The following is a 15348-nucleotide window of genomic DNA, read 5'->3' as shown; positions in this document are numbered from 1 at the left end:
GTCACTGCCAGAATCTCCTCAGCTGTAACACAGGTCCCTCCTGCCACCGGGTATATATCCAAACTAAATTTTGGACTTGCACTGACAGGCTTTATTGCTTCTTCAGGGATTGTTCTCTGCCATTAGAAGATTCAGACAAAACCAGATCTTGCTGAATGATTAAAACTGATGACAGACATTGCCTCTCCTGAATCTCTAATTGCAAGGACTAATAATTACCAAGGAAAGATTTTCTGATGTATATAAAGGAAAATGTAATACCCCATTTATTGATACATGGTGCCCCCTTATTTTTTATTTTTCATTGGTCTCCACAGTTTACTGATTGTTTGTTTTGTTACGGTACCTGTAGCTAATTCTGTTTGCCAAGATGTATGTTGTTTTGTTTTCTCCTGTTTGCTCTGTTATTTATTTTTCATTGATTTACTGTAACAACTGTATTTCATTACATTTGTATATATTGAAAAAGTTAATAAAAACTCGAATTACAAAAATATCTGTATAATGTAATTTTTGGTTCCATCATTTAGGTATTGAGATTTATATAAACAGATATAAATAACAGATAACGGACACTGTCGAAATGCCTTTGAGTTAACTCCCATCAAACATGAAATATCTTTGGCAGCGTCACTTGTTGCGTCATCCGTAGGGCGCCGATTTACACAGAGCAAGAAGCGGAACCTCCGCTGTATGTTACGCGTCATATGGTTTGTACATCAGCGGCGTTTCACAAGCCACACCGTCGGTGAACTCGCAGTGAAACCGAAGGTCACCTCGCCCCGGCAGCTTCACTGTGAATACAGAGTTGTTTTATAACTATATAATAACGCAATGGACAATTTCGATAATTTGAGCGCGTCGGAGAAAGCGGAGGCGACGGAGCTGCAGCGTATGATCGCTGTAGAGCAACAGAAAGCGCAGTTCCAGGCGCAGGTTTGTACGCTAACCTGTATCCAGCTCCTCAGCATCCACAGGAGGCCACATGTCGAGAAATGAGCCTTTCTCCTGCGCTGCAAGTGTTTTTGCTTATTGTTAGAAAGACAATACTGATAGTAGAACATATAGCTTTATGAGTGCTATTCTGCTCATAAATCACTACACGGAAGCAAAGAGTGAATCCTGTTGACTCTGACTTATTGCAGAGCAAATTGACAGTTTTTTAACGGAGACGGTCTGTTAGTTGGAGGTAGCTGCTCGCATTAGCACCGTAGTAAACAACAACTGTCTGCTGTGAGTTTGACTCTTACTTGCTCAAGCCTGAATATCTGAACAGACATTTAATCGTGGTGTTAGCAGATGCTTTACAAGATTCTCACTGATGGAATCACACAATTAATGGTGTTTCTCCAACTAGTGTATGGACTACTTTTTAAAGTTGTAGTAAGGCCACTACTGAGGTGAAGCAGGGTAGGCATGTTAATGGCCAGAATTCGCCTAAGGCCTAAACAGTGTGGTAGTCTTATAGTCAAGTCAGTTTTATTTGTATAGCCCAATATCACAATCACAAATCCACTTTACAGACTGTGCAGCAACACAACATCCTCTGTCCTTAGACCCTTTGATTCAAATAAGGAAAAACTCCCTAAAAAAACTGTTTAACGGAGAAAAATAGGGAAGAAACCTAGCAGAGGAGGAGCAACAGAGGAGGGATCCCTCTCACAGGACAGACAGATGTGCAATAGATGTTGTGTGTATACAGAATAGAACAAGAGAGACAAAAAGAGGCATGATGTGACATCACTGTTAAAAACAGTAGTGGAATTGGACAGTTTGTCCACCAGAGAGCACTGGCAAACTTTTTTTTTTTTTTTTTGGTAAAATGTCAATTTTGGCTTAATAGTAGGAACACTTAATATAATGCACTCCAGTACACCACCACCACCACCCACAATGACCTCAATAATAAACATAAATTATCACCTTTCTAACAATGTCAACAAAAATTGAAAATGTATAAGCTTTGTAAAAGTAGGATTTATGGCAGGGCTGTTGTCTTGGATTGCATTAGATTGCACAGATGTTCCTAATAAAGTGCTCGCTGAGTGTGTGTCAGCTGTTAATCAGCTTTTTATTTTCATTCCAGGTGCACAACTTCACTGACGTCTGCTGGGACAAGTGTGTAGATAGTCCAGGCTCGAAGCTGGACTACAGGACTGAGACGTGCCTGGTGAGCTGTGTGGAGCGATTCATCGACACCACCTTGACCATCACCAACCGCTTCACGCAGATGGTGCAGAAGGGCGCTCATTAACAATGGGCCATGGATGCCAGCAGGACTGCATTATGAGATGAATAAAAACGTTTTATATTCCTAAGATGTTGGTGGAAGATAATGTGAAGAGGACATGATTTTTATGATTTCATGTTTATGATTTAGACTACTTCCGCTTGAATTGGGGGAATCTCTCCCAAAATGAGTTCAGAATGGGAAACTCTGTTATGGTTGTAGCTGCAAACGGCAGTGAGAAGTACCTGTTTGAACTGAGAAGTCATGTAATGGGACATCAGTAAAGTGGCACAGTATGCTCATGTTCACCAGTGCAACCTGTCTGTGATCCTTCATACACTAACACAATGTTGGAAGAAGCAGGGAAGTAATCCAGCTATGATGGATGCACTTCTTGCTCACCACTGTTTGCAGAACAGATGTGGGTTCTGCATCAAGTTTGGATTTGTCACATTTTAGGAGAAGTGTCATAGCAGTGGAAAACATCAGGGGGTTGAGAAAGGATATAAAGATGAACTTATGCGAATGTAGAAAAAGAAAACCACACCGCTGAGAGAATTTGACTAAACTTACAACAACAGGCGACATTGGTCAACAACAGATTGTTTTAATATAAAACGCTATTCACAAAAGTTTAATACAGAAAACACTCATCAAGGCATTACTAAACATTAAAACATTTCCTCTGTACTTGGAAGCCAAATATCTTTCATGCAAGCACTAAAGTTATAAAAAACAACTAAATAAATGTTGTATGCGAGTAGAACAAAGCATAATAATGTTCTACACACACAACACTAGAGGTCAGTATTAAGATATTTATCTTTTCCATCTTAGCTTTCATAAGATAATATATCTTGGGGAATGTTGCTGCATAGTACTGTAGCATTATGTTAGCAAAGATAAGTTAAAAATTGGAAAAAAGATTCATTTTTTCCTCTTTCCAACCACATGAATCATCTCACAGTTCTTTAGATTTAATTTGTGACACTAGAGGAGTCTAACCTCACTAATGCCAGCTCAACCTGAAACAGTTTTTAGAAAATGAGGGAAATTCATACATTCATTGTAAAACTCACAAAGGAAATCCTCTTTTTCTTTTGCTCCTCCTGAAACATTAACAGAGTTATAATAGATGCATCGGCCCCTTTTTCCCTCTGACTCCCACTTCATGAAAACACACTGACAATAGTGATAACACATGAATAGGAAAACTGGAGGGAGTAGGCAGCAACATGCTGGTCCCAGTGCTAGAAGAAGTATTTAATACTGCAGTATAAAAACAACAAGTCAAAGGCCTGCATTCAGAGTTTCACTTATATTCTGTTACTTGTATTATTATTACAGACATATGAACATGTATCAACATTTTTGTATTAATTTTAGAAGTTGTCCTCCCAAGAAAATGCAATTGCCCCCAAACAACATGTTTATGTTCAGGTGACAGAAGAAGTAAAGGAGGAAAACAGATGATGTTATACTACAGTTATGAGGTACTTGTACTTTACTTGAATATTATTTTTTTTGCAACTGCATACTTTTACTCCTCTTCTACTAAGAAGGATCCAGTGCCTTTAGTTCTAGAGGGAAACATTACTTTCTACTAATCTACTACATTTATTTGACAGCTGGTTACTTTTATTTACTTTTACTTTGATTTTAAACACAAAACATGATCAACAAATTCAATTTGATGCATTATTATAGACGAAACTATCCAGCAGTATATAGCAGCAGCAGTTAAAATGAGCTCCATCTTGAGGATACTTTACAGTAGTTAAATGTGGGTACATTTTGTTGGTAATACTTCTGTACTTTTAGCTATGTCAAAATTGTATTTTTACTGTGTGAAATGAATAGTTTTACTTCATTAAATGATCTCAGTACTTCTACCACTGCCACTACCAACATTCTCAATTAGAGAGTGGAGGCTTATGCCTGATTTTGCTGATGGCCCCCAAATCACACAAAGAAGTAGAAGTAACAGAAGATGGAAATACTCCACTAAAGTACAAGTATCTTAAAATTGTACTTATACTAGTTCCAAATGGGCCTATTGCTTTGCCTTTGGTATTACACAGTTGTTATGAGGTGTGAATGAATATATAAACCTACAACATGAAAGAAACTAACATTCTATTATACACAGATGTTAAGTTCTGTAATAGTGAATCTTTTCTCATTTCAAGTATAATGAAGCCTGCATTTCAAAATAAAATACATTATAGAGCTTTTGAAAAAATGTGCATCTTAAAATAAAGTGGATCTATCATGTTGGGCTCTTAGATTGTTTATTTTCTGTGGCTTCAGTTTAGATCAATGGAGTAGGTATATTTGCTCAAAAGATTTGTGCTTATATGAGACCTACTGCTTTTGAACTGCCTGTGGGAAGTAGCCTAAGAGTCTGTCCATTCCTGATTAAAAGCTCTACTTTTCTCTTTTTAGAGCACACCATGAGAAATTACTTTTCTCTCACTTGCTGTACAGCTCTGATCACCGGTTGTGCTCATGCTTATGGTTTTATTATTATGGAGAACAAAAAATCAGAATATTGTTTGGTGAAAACAACTCATGCAGGGACTTGAGAGTTTAATGAACAATCACACTCAACATTTTCAGTAGTTTTTTCGTTATTTGACTGTTACGCACGTCAGTTGGTCATTTCCAGCGAGGTCCTCTGCAATGTCCAAATCATCAAATTTTGTCCTGAGTAAGAATATCCACTCAATCTAATCCAAATCTAAATTTATTTTCCAAATTGCACCAAATTTGATATTGCACTTTGTTGGGTCCTAAACAATACACCCGCCAAGTGTGAAGTCAATGAACGGTTCTCAAGAAATGCAAAGGACATACAGACAGACAGAGTCCTTCCTTAATAGTTAGATAAAATACTTGAGTGAATGTACTTAGTTACTTTTCACTACTGTGCATTTCTGTGTGTTTGTGTTAAACTGTATTAATTTAAGCAGAAGTACGCCAGACATCAAAAGTTAAATTCATCACATTGAATATTCAGATTTATGTTGGAGGAAACCAGAGCACCTGGAGGAAACCCAAACTGATACAGGACTGTTAACCATTGAGCCACTGTGCAGCCCTTACGGACTTCTCACTGCAGACATTTTGATATGTCAGGTGTAGTAATTCACAATAAACACTAAATTAAAGTACTTAGGACACAAGTAAGACCATCTCCACTCATTTCCTGTCATCTTTCTCAACTGTCACTGTAATGAAGGCATACAATAATAAACTATTCCTCTAAAGGCTCACAAATAAACCTCTCCATGGCTATTTTTCAGTGTGGAACCTGCATAAACTACTAATATACTCTCTTAACCAGCCCTACTAATACTAACCATCAGCATTAGAAATTTTATTAAATGCAAAACTAAAAATCTTATTGTTTCCGCAGCGCCAATGTGGTAAAATTTACATATGTGAAACAACCTGTTCTCTTAATGATCATGTAACTAATCCTGCTGCAGGACATTGTGTTTTATTATTGTTTTATAAAGGCATAGAAGTGATGGCCAAAGAGATGGCAATGTCAATTATTAAATCTCAAAAGTTTTTCAAAATTACTATGGTTTTATTGTGGTGTTTAGTTCTTAAATATTCCTGTGCTTAAGTATTAAGTAAATTTTATATATTTTTATAATGTTTTGCATTGCTGGTTCTTTTTCTTTCTAAGCTTTCGTGTTTTAAGACACTTTCAATGATTATACAGTGCAAGGATATGTCCCCTTAAATGCACTTATATCCAGTCCATTATTAGGCACATCCCTTATTTCTCTACCAGTTAAAGAATATTATTGGCCTGAAACCACATGATCATGCGCATATCAAACATATGTGAACTCATTTTATTTTAAAATGTTCCTTGTAATGTGTTCTATGTTGACAATGATGAGGAAGCCAAATTGCATTGGTCTCACAGTAAAGTTGTTCTTTATACTACATGTGTAGTATAAAGAACAACTTTTGAGTTTTGAGTTCCACAAAACTGACACCTTAGAGAAAGTTTTTTATTCAAATATTTTATTTTCTCATTCATTGTAATAGTAAAATTAACTGAACTGAATTATAAAACAATTGAAATGAAAAAAAAAAAAAAACTGAAATAAAAGGCATGACTTAACAAGTTCAGGTGTAGAAGGAGTAAACATTATGTCACATCAAGAATTCCATTCAGCTTATTCTTATTTTTAGTACAGTGTTTGAAACTGGAGTGTCACATACAACATAAAACCCTGCAAATCATGATTTGCATATATAATCTTTGTAGAATCTGGTCAGAATGTCAGTTTATGGGCCGTAGAGACACGCCTTGTGCTGCTGACCAATACATGTGTACCTAGATCAATAAATATGTAAATGACAAAAAATATTCGTCATATCAGAGGGGGTTGACCAAACTAATATATCAGTCAAACCTGAAAAGAGAAAAAAGTAGAAACATATGTAAAAGAAAATATTTTTTGCATGTAAAAACTAAACTGTGAGGCTATTAATATGTTTAGCTGCCCTGAGGGCAGATTTCATGGCAGTTTCAATCCACCCATGAGGTGTGGCTGTGTGTTCTCCTGCAAAGTGCACCCGTCCCTCACTCTGGAACAGTTCACTGGCATAGTGTCCCTGCTGGTAGGGTGTGAATATGGCGAAGGCTCCTAGACTGTAAGGATCCAAGCCCCACTTCTTCACCAGTCCCCCTGTACACAGAGGCCTGATGCCCTCCCCATGGATCTTCACCAAGTCCTCCAGGACAACAGCCATCAGCTCATCCTCGCTCATCCCTTGGAAGAGGGTGGAGTCATCGGAGCAGGTGTAAGATGCCAGGAGGGCCCCTGCGGCTGTCCCGGGGAAGCTGTGGCTGGGGTAGTAGATAAAGCGAGAGGGCCGGTCTGTGATACTCTTCCCTCCTCTGATGCCCTCTTTCTCCCAGAAACGCTCGCTGAAGCTGAGTACCACCTTGGTGGAGCTGGCGTAATGGACTGAGCGCAAGGCCTCCATCTTGTCCCCAGAGAGAGGGGGCTGAAAGTCAATGAAGAGGCTGGCCTTGGCTGTGGCTGTAACCAGGGCATAGTCCACTGTAAGGTTGGTCAGGGAGCCTGAATTATGCCAGTCCTGGTACGTTACAGTCACATTGCTGCCGCCTGTTTGGTTGATGAGTTTCACCTTGGAGTTGAGAAGGATGGTGGCATTTAACACTTGGTAGAAAGCCATCGGGAGGTGGTCAAAGCCACCTGTAATTTCGAAGTACCTGGAAAAAAACCACAAAAAACTCAATAATGACATCATTAAATCACAACACATCATTTAAAGCTGCACTAATGAACTTTTTAGCATCTTTTAACTAATTGTTTTGGTTTTGCAGCCAGCAACTTTACTGTTTTGGTTCACTATTGCTGCTCTCATCAACCTAATTTCCAGACGAGGCAGCAGCTGTTTTAAGCAAAAAAAACCCCAACAACAACAACAAAAAACCCCCTGTATGCAACCTGCCCAGCATCATTGGCAGACAGACAAAGTTAGCAACTAGCTGGTGAATATAGTGGAGCATTTAGCAGCTAAAGAGCCAGATATTTTACTTAGTAGTTATTGGAGACCAAACCAGAGATAAAAGGAGAGTAAAACATGACTCAGAAACATGACTCTAAATGAATGCTAATGTTGCTCAGTTTCTGCTTAATGTGAAAGGCAGCTGTTAACCAACACATTCACCACAACAACTATATAAGGTTGTTGTGTTTTCAGCTTGTTCTGTTGACCCCAAGTGGCCAAAAAAATCCATTAATGAAGCTTTAAGTGAAAATATCAATACCACAATGTAAAAATACTCTGTTACAAGTAAAAGTCCTGCATACAAAATGTTGATTAAGTAAGAAGAAAGTACCAAAAATACAGGTGCTTATTATACCCATTGTCATTTTTAAAAAAATATTACTGGTGTATAATGTGTGAGCAGCTGTTTAATGTTGTTGCTGGTCAAATTGAAACTGATTACAACTACTTTATGTACTGTTGGGTAATTAAATCAATAATATTGCATAGTAATTCATTGTAATCATATGATTTGTATGTAAAATCTGAATTTACAAAGTAACCTGTGGTAGCTATCGTAGACATATAGCTTTCTCAAATGCTCAAGTAAAGTAAGAATACTTCATAACTGTACTTTTTTAACTATTTAGTTACAATTTAGGTTTTTTTGTGTTGTTACAATGACTTTGTTCTTAAATAAAGTTAATTGTAAAGTAAGTCTGAAAGACATTTTATAGGTTTGAACATTTTAGGTTACTTATTTTTTACAACCTTAAATTTTTGTGTTATTTTTGCTTGTTAGATTAAAAAAAAGAAATGCAGAACATATTCACATAAGACATTTATCCATCCTTAAGAATCCTCAACTAGAAAAATAGCTTTTCTGGCTCCTGCCCACCGGGATTAAACTCAATCAATGAAATTATTTCTGCCTTCAGAAATGCTCTACTTATGAGAAACACTGGTAAACCCAAGTTAGGTCCACAGACTGTAGGTTGCCAGACACATAATTGAATGAAATAAATATTTCTTACTCAGTGTTGTCATTGATGTCTGACTGTATGTACAACATCTCTACCAGTGATGTGTAGAAGAGGCTGTTTTCATTCAGGATGTCCCCAATCATTCTCAAGGCACCTCGACTCAGGTTGCCCTCCTTCACCAGATATTCCTGTCAGTGACAACAGAGATGATTTAACTGCATAGCAATCAAATGTTGAGTGTTATTGATGTAGTGATATTTTGCCTTCAGATTCAAAGTATGACCTATGTGACATGAATGTTGAAAAAAATGAACCGTTACCTTCACTGTGTAGGAATCATATTTATCCAACATGGCACTGCAGCCAATCCTCTTAAGGTCATCCCTCACCTATGCACAGATTACAATACTTACAAACAACATTCCTAAACTGGGAAACTACAAAAATAATAATGATGTGTGGCATGTATACAAACCTTCCACAGAGCCAGATTGAAAAGCTGAGCAGCTGACATTCCCCTCTCTCTTCCATTCAGGGTGTAGTTGAGCACATCAGGGTTGTTTTCCACAGCATAGGTTTTGTGTAGCACTCCATTTACCAAATAGTAGGTGTTGATGTCATCTTGGATGAAGTGGTTCAAGGAAATTTGTAATTTGGAGGCCAAGGAAAGCAGAATCCTGTGAAATAGATATTGAATATTAAATATCTATAAAGCATTTATAATTGCATTTATAAAAGCATTTATTTGGAGTTGTGGTGCTGGGCAGGAAGTGTACAGTGGATTTAAAAGGACCTTTTGCTTAAAGCAGCTACTTGCTACTGCTGGAAACAATACTGATGAGAGCGTGAGAGTGAACCAAAACAATATGCTGAAAGACGCTAAAATAGTAAAGCAGATGGGAACTGCAGACTTGTGTGATAATTCTCTGTGGGTTCATATGTTAAACCCATTTCACATAAGGCTACAAGTATTGTATTTTTACTATTATTCATGTAAAAATATTGACTAGAGCAGATTTAACTAGAAGTAGTAACAACACATTGTTAAAATATTCAAAAGTCCTGTGTTCAAACTGCTGTATTATCTACAAAATATATTTTAACCTGCAATAACAGGTGAAAACAACACAATATTCACATATCATAACCATTTAAGTTGATATGTTGAATTTATTAGCAGTTGCTTATTTACACATCCAGCAGTTACAGAACATTATCATTCATTTGGAGTCATGTTTCTGTCCACCTGATGAATGTACTGTAAGTCCAATATTCACTCTCTTTTAGCTCTGTTTTGGTCTCCACCAACACCTGAGGAAAATATCTGTTTTTTTAGCTACTGAATGCTCCTCTATGTTCACCTGATAGTTGCTTCACACACACCTTGTATGGGTCTGTTTGCTGTTTGGTGCTGAGCAGGTAGTGTGCAGTGTTTTGATTTCTTTTTGATGCAGATTGAAATATTTTAAACATTTTCTGTTAATGAAACAACAAATTAAGAATTGTGAAATGTTGCACTCTGCAAGTTGGTATAAATAGACGGTAAATGGTAAATGGGCTGCATTTATTTAGTGCCTTTCTAGTCTTCTGATGGATGTGCAGAGTGTGCAGTATTTGTGTTTATATTTATATCTATATTTGTTGAGGCAGCAAATGCCAACATTCACCCATTCACACACACATTCATACACTGATAGCAGAGGCTACCATGCAGGGTGCCAACCTGCTCATCAGGATATAATCTATTTACATTCACACACACTGTCACACAAACATGGCACAGCCTTCAGAAGCAATTTGGGGTTTAGTAACTTGCCCAAGGACACTTCTACATGTGAACTGGAGGAGCCGGGGATCAAACCGCCAATCTTCTGATTAGTGGACGACCTGCTCTACGTCCTGAGCCACAGCCATCCCAAATGGGTATATTTTTCTTTTTGACTATATACGTTTGAGACACATCCACATATGTAATTTAAAAGCTTAAGTTATTGATGGAAAATTTGTATTTAGTGTGTTTCTTACCTGATCATATTTTTCTTAAATAGACTACTACTACTACTCATACCAGTGTTTTATAGGTTAGAGGTTGCATTCTGTTACTTTATATGTTAAAAGACCTGTTGATTGGTTTGATTACAATAGTAAGTTCCCATCTAGTGTTTCTAATTTGAATGAGGTTTATATTTAAATTACATACAGTAATGCATGTCTTCAATACAATTCATGAATATTAGAATGCACTAATGCTGCTGATGCCTGCAGACCTAGCAGACGTAATGCATCATCTGTTTGATATTTATATAGCTGATCTCAATCTCAACTGCATACAATATTTTTATACAATAAGACAGTTTGTTGTGATTTTGATAACGACTCTTTGTGCAGAACGGCCCCTTTCACAGGTATACAATGTCACTGTATTGTTGGTACTGATATGTAAACACCATTTGGTGCCACTTTCTAAATAAAGCATGATGGTCAATAAATCATTTATTAATACTTTATAAATTAGAAATAACCAAAAGACTCCTGCCTGAAAAAAGGCTGCAGGCCAGAGCTTCCAGACAAGAATACATTTAACAGTTTATTAACATTTATAGCTAATGACTGTTAGAAATTACAGCTGTCAAAAAAATCTAGTGGCATATTGAGTATTGAGTATAACGTAGCAGAAGAAGAAAATACTTAAGTGAGGTAGACTACAAGTACGTCAAAGACTACTTATTGTAAGTATGGTACCCAAGTTGTAAACTGAGTACTTAATTATTTTCCACCACTGGGTAAGACAAAAAAAGCCTGTTTCGGTATTTTTTGATGAAGCAAAGTGCCTTTAACATCATGAATCCACTCACTGCTAAACATAGTCATATTATGGCCCCTCAGACAGTTAAAAAAGATAGTCCTGTACTCACTTATGAAAACTGGGGATCCTCATGGCTCCCATTTCTGCATACCAGCCTTCTCTTCTGTTCCTGAAGGTCTCGACACGTCCTCCAATACGGTTACTGGCTTCTATTATGGTCACCTTGTCGCCCATGGGGACACATGATCAGTCTTATGAAATTCACTCTAACATGCACAGCACAAGGGCTCACTCAGAAAATATGCTGATATAAATGACTTTACCTTATGGCCAGCATCTTCTAAAAACTTTGCAGCGGTCAGCCCAGCGATGCCCCCACCAATGATTGCTACATGACGAGGTGTCTTTGCAGCAGGAAGACCTTTATCCACAATGTCGAGAAGCTCGCTGTAGTCTGTGTCTTGGAGGCACTCATACAGGGGGTCTCCAATGATCCCACTCACCGCAAACACCACAACCCCGACTAGAACCAGAGGAACTAACAATAGGCAGGAAATACCAGTTCAAAGCATCATGAGGCAAATGCAGAAGAGGAGGAATATTTTCAAACTTGAGCAACCGCAGCAAATGTCACAGAATATCAACTTAAAAGGAAAAAGCCCCAACTGATTACTAAGCCACCGCCAACTTCCAGTTTCCTTTCCTCTTTATTTACATGAACAAAGTCACTTCTGTACATAGAACTGTGGTTTTAAGACAAAAATTTTGGACATCATCACAGGAATTCACCTATACTGCACAATCAACTTCTCCCTTCAACAATGCAGATATTTATTATGAATTACATTCACGTCTACCTTCATGATTGCAGATATGATGATCACACTAGCAGTATCATGCTTGTAACTATCAATAGACCTATAATGTAATAGCAGTTTAATACTTACAGAATTTGCACAGAGCCATGTGAGGGATCATCTTGACAATGGAACTCCACAGTCTGGGTTTCTTCTTTCTGCCGTTGATACTTATACTATCAGAGGAAAATGAAACCTAACAAAGACAAAGTTAAATGACTCAGACTGTATTAACACAAACAGATGTAAGTTTCATATTCCACAGAAATAAATGTGTTTAGTTCAGAACTGAACTGTCCTTTTTTAAGAACACAGATAAAGGCATTCAGTTTGGTAGCATGATTAATTATTGCAGTTAATTGATGCACATGCATAATTATCTAATATAAGAGGAGAAACAGACGCAGTTCAGACTAGATGTTCTGCATTCCACTCACCTTTATCAAAGGTAATGTCTCGTAAGTTGTCGTAAGCCTATGCATGACTGAGAAGAAATGACTGAGTCCCTGATTAAGCTAAACTTTTAACGCGGTGTCTCTCCATACAAAAGCAGCCTGGAAAACCTGGAAGCGTGGTATGTGTGAAATTGCACACAACGTAATTTAATGAGGGACTGTGTGGCTCCTCAGGTCTTCCAGAAATATTTTCCCACACCGGCTCGAGAGTCAACCACACTGAACAAATCAGATTAGCGAGGTTATACTAGTCATCAGCATACCTCATTTCCTCCATCTTCACTCATTTCAATACCTGAACTGAAAGTGTTCATTCAGTGGTATCCAAAAATATCTGTCAAAGTCTCAAGCTTCATTCAAACTTAAAGTTGCATTACGTTACATTAAACATACATAATAAATTACAAGTCTTTATTTTTCTATTACCATTTTTTTCTCAAATTTTAATTAATATTTACTACTTACTGGTAAACATGTGTAGTCCGGGTTGCCAAAATAAAGCTGTCCCACTCAACCAGCCTCTTCTGTGTTCAACAGAAAACAGACAACAGACAACAGGCAGCTTTTATAGACTGCTGTAAATGAAAGTAAAAGCAAGGAGGAAAAGCCAAGTTTCATTTCCCGAACAAAATGAGAAACCACATAGTATTTTTTTTGCATTCAAAGCTAAATGCTGAATAATTACTAATGGAAGTACTAAAAATGGAAGTGATAGAAAGAATTGGAAAGACTTAGAATTAAAGAAGACTTTTACCTGTTGAAAGCCTTGAGTAGCAGAAAAGGTCTATATGTCCAGTGGAGTTCTGACTTGTGTCAAAGCTTGATTTGGACCTGAACTGTGTGATCGCTGGTTCATCTGAGGACTCAAAGAGGGAGACACTTACCTAACCCTGCTTATTGTAGCTCAGGTGAGATTTTATGTCACAGGTCACAAAACTGTACAGCAATATATAGATGATCCATAACTGAACACAGCATTGTTCAGTTATGGATCATCTATATGAGGTCACTGAACTAGTGAGGCTTTGGGTGTTAAGTCAGCCATGTGATGTGCTTTCAAAACACCTTATGAGAAATCAGACAGTGGCAGTTAAAAAGTTATAAAATTGAGTTTGCTGACTTTTCGACAGTGTGAAGGGTTCAACCCTATTATTTTTTTTACAGTTTATGGGTTCAATGTTATTGTTTTACGCAAGGGCAAGAGGGTCAGAAATCTACTTGCCCAAAGTCAATTTTGCCCCTATACAATTTTTATTTTTTAGTGGTTATCAAATAACAACATAGACTAAAGTTAATTGTCATGTTTAATCTTTATTTAAGTAAGTGAGACAGAACAAGGACACAGAGTTACACTGAACACTAAATTCTTTTGATCAGCCCAGTTTTCTTTCAAATAATGGAACAGTCTCCTTAACTGATGGCAAATACATTTTTTAGACTAATTTCTTCCAATTCAAGCTTCCTGATTTCTCTCTTTAATGTTCCTCGTTCTCAAGAGTATTTAATGCAGTGAAAAATGCAGTGCTCACATAATCCTGAAGGATGTTTGTTTCACGCATCGCACTACTAGCCTACTCAATTCTTGATTGGCCAACTGTGCGTGCCACTATTCTCTGATGCATGCAAGGGGAGGGCGCTATGCTGTGTGCCAGAGAACGAGAATATAAGTAATGATGATGATAAAAAAAAAAATGATTGAAACATTCTTTTTTTTTTTTTTTTTTTTACTTTTTTTTAACCACTTGCCCTATAGGGCAAACTTTACTGTTTTAGTTCAGGACACAAAACTGATAATAGCTGTGGGACTGAACCAAAACAAACCCACTGTACACTATATCTGCCCAGTACCAAATGCCAGACAGACAAAGTAAGCAACTCACTTAGCTTGTTTTTCAGACTCAGAGGTCAACAACATAGAGTTGCTAAGTGACATATTTCTAATGTGGTTTTTAAGTTGCTTTGCAGGTTTCAGTGAGAAGACATTCACACGCTTTGTTGTGCCACTTTAGTTTCCTTTGTGGCTTACAGGTCAGGATGTGCAATGTCATCAGTATGAGAAATTAAAATACCTGAGAGTTTTCTGATTGAGAAACAAATACCTCCCTACATATTGTATGATGGTATAATATACACACAGCTTACTGCAGCTTGTACCCCAAATAACTCTTTTAGGATGTGTGTGAATGTCGTGGAAATTGCCTTTGGTTTGGTCAATGGACCGCTAAGAAGACAAAACTAACACAATAAAAACTAAAATATTTCAGTCTAATTGTAACATGAGCTTTGACACATCAACTCATTTAGACATAATAACATAATAAGAGTTAGGCAAAAGATATTCATTGCTATTACATTAATCCTTACAATTCTCAACAGCATATGTGTGTTAGTGTGATTTGGTGACATCCCATGGAAGCGGCTCACGAAAAAAAATAAAATAAAAATGGAAATTGAAATTTATGCAAATCAT

General features: G+C 37.2%; 2 protein-coding genes across 2 annotated transcripts; one reads left to right on the top strand and one right to left on the bottom strand.

The window, feature by feature from the left end:
- Positions 1-663: 663 nt before the first annotated feature.
- Positions 664-2318, top strand: timm8b (translocase of inner mitochondrial membrane 8 homolog B (yeast)). The gene is made up of 2 exons (XM_067593921.1): positions 664-936; positions 2087-2318. The coding sequence occupies exons 1-2, from the start codon at positions 835-837 to the stop codon at positions 2252-2254; spliced, it is 270 nt and encodes an 89-aa protein (XP_067450022.1). The 5' UTR covers positions 664-834; the 3' UTR covers positions 2255-2318.
- Positions 2319-6189: 3871 nt separating this feature from the next.
- On the bottom strand, positions 6190-13504 carry il4i1 (interleukin 4 induced 1). Its single transcript, XM_067593920.1, has 8 exons — positions 13344-13504; positions 12514-12619; positions 11890-12104; positions 11676-11788; positions 9236-9437; positions 9081-9149; positions 8812-8948; positions 6190-7496 (listed from the first exon to the last, which is right to left on the bottom strand). Exons 2-8 carry the CDS (start codon positions 12542-12544, stop codon positions 6728-6730), a joined length of 1536 nt encoding a protein of 511 aa, XP_067450021.1. The 5' UTR covers positions 12545-12619; positions 13344-13504; the 3' UTR covers positions 6190-6727.
- Between the last annotated feature and the right edge of the window lie 1844 nt (positions 13505-15348).

The sequence above is a fragment of the Thunnus thynnus genome, chromosome 7, assembly GCF_963924715.1.
Source record: "Thunnus thynnus chromosome 7, fThuThy2.1, whole genome shotgun sequence".
Lineage (NCBI taxonomy): Eukaryota > Metazoa > Chordata > Actinopteri > Scombriformes > Scombridae > Thunnus > Thunnus thynnus.
Note: the sequence above shows the minus strand (reverse complement) of the source record. Positions and strands in the feature narration are given on the sequence as shown.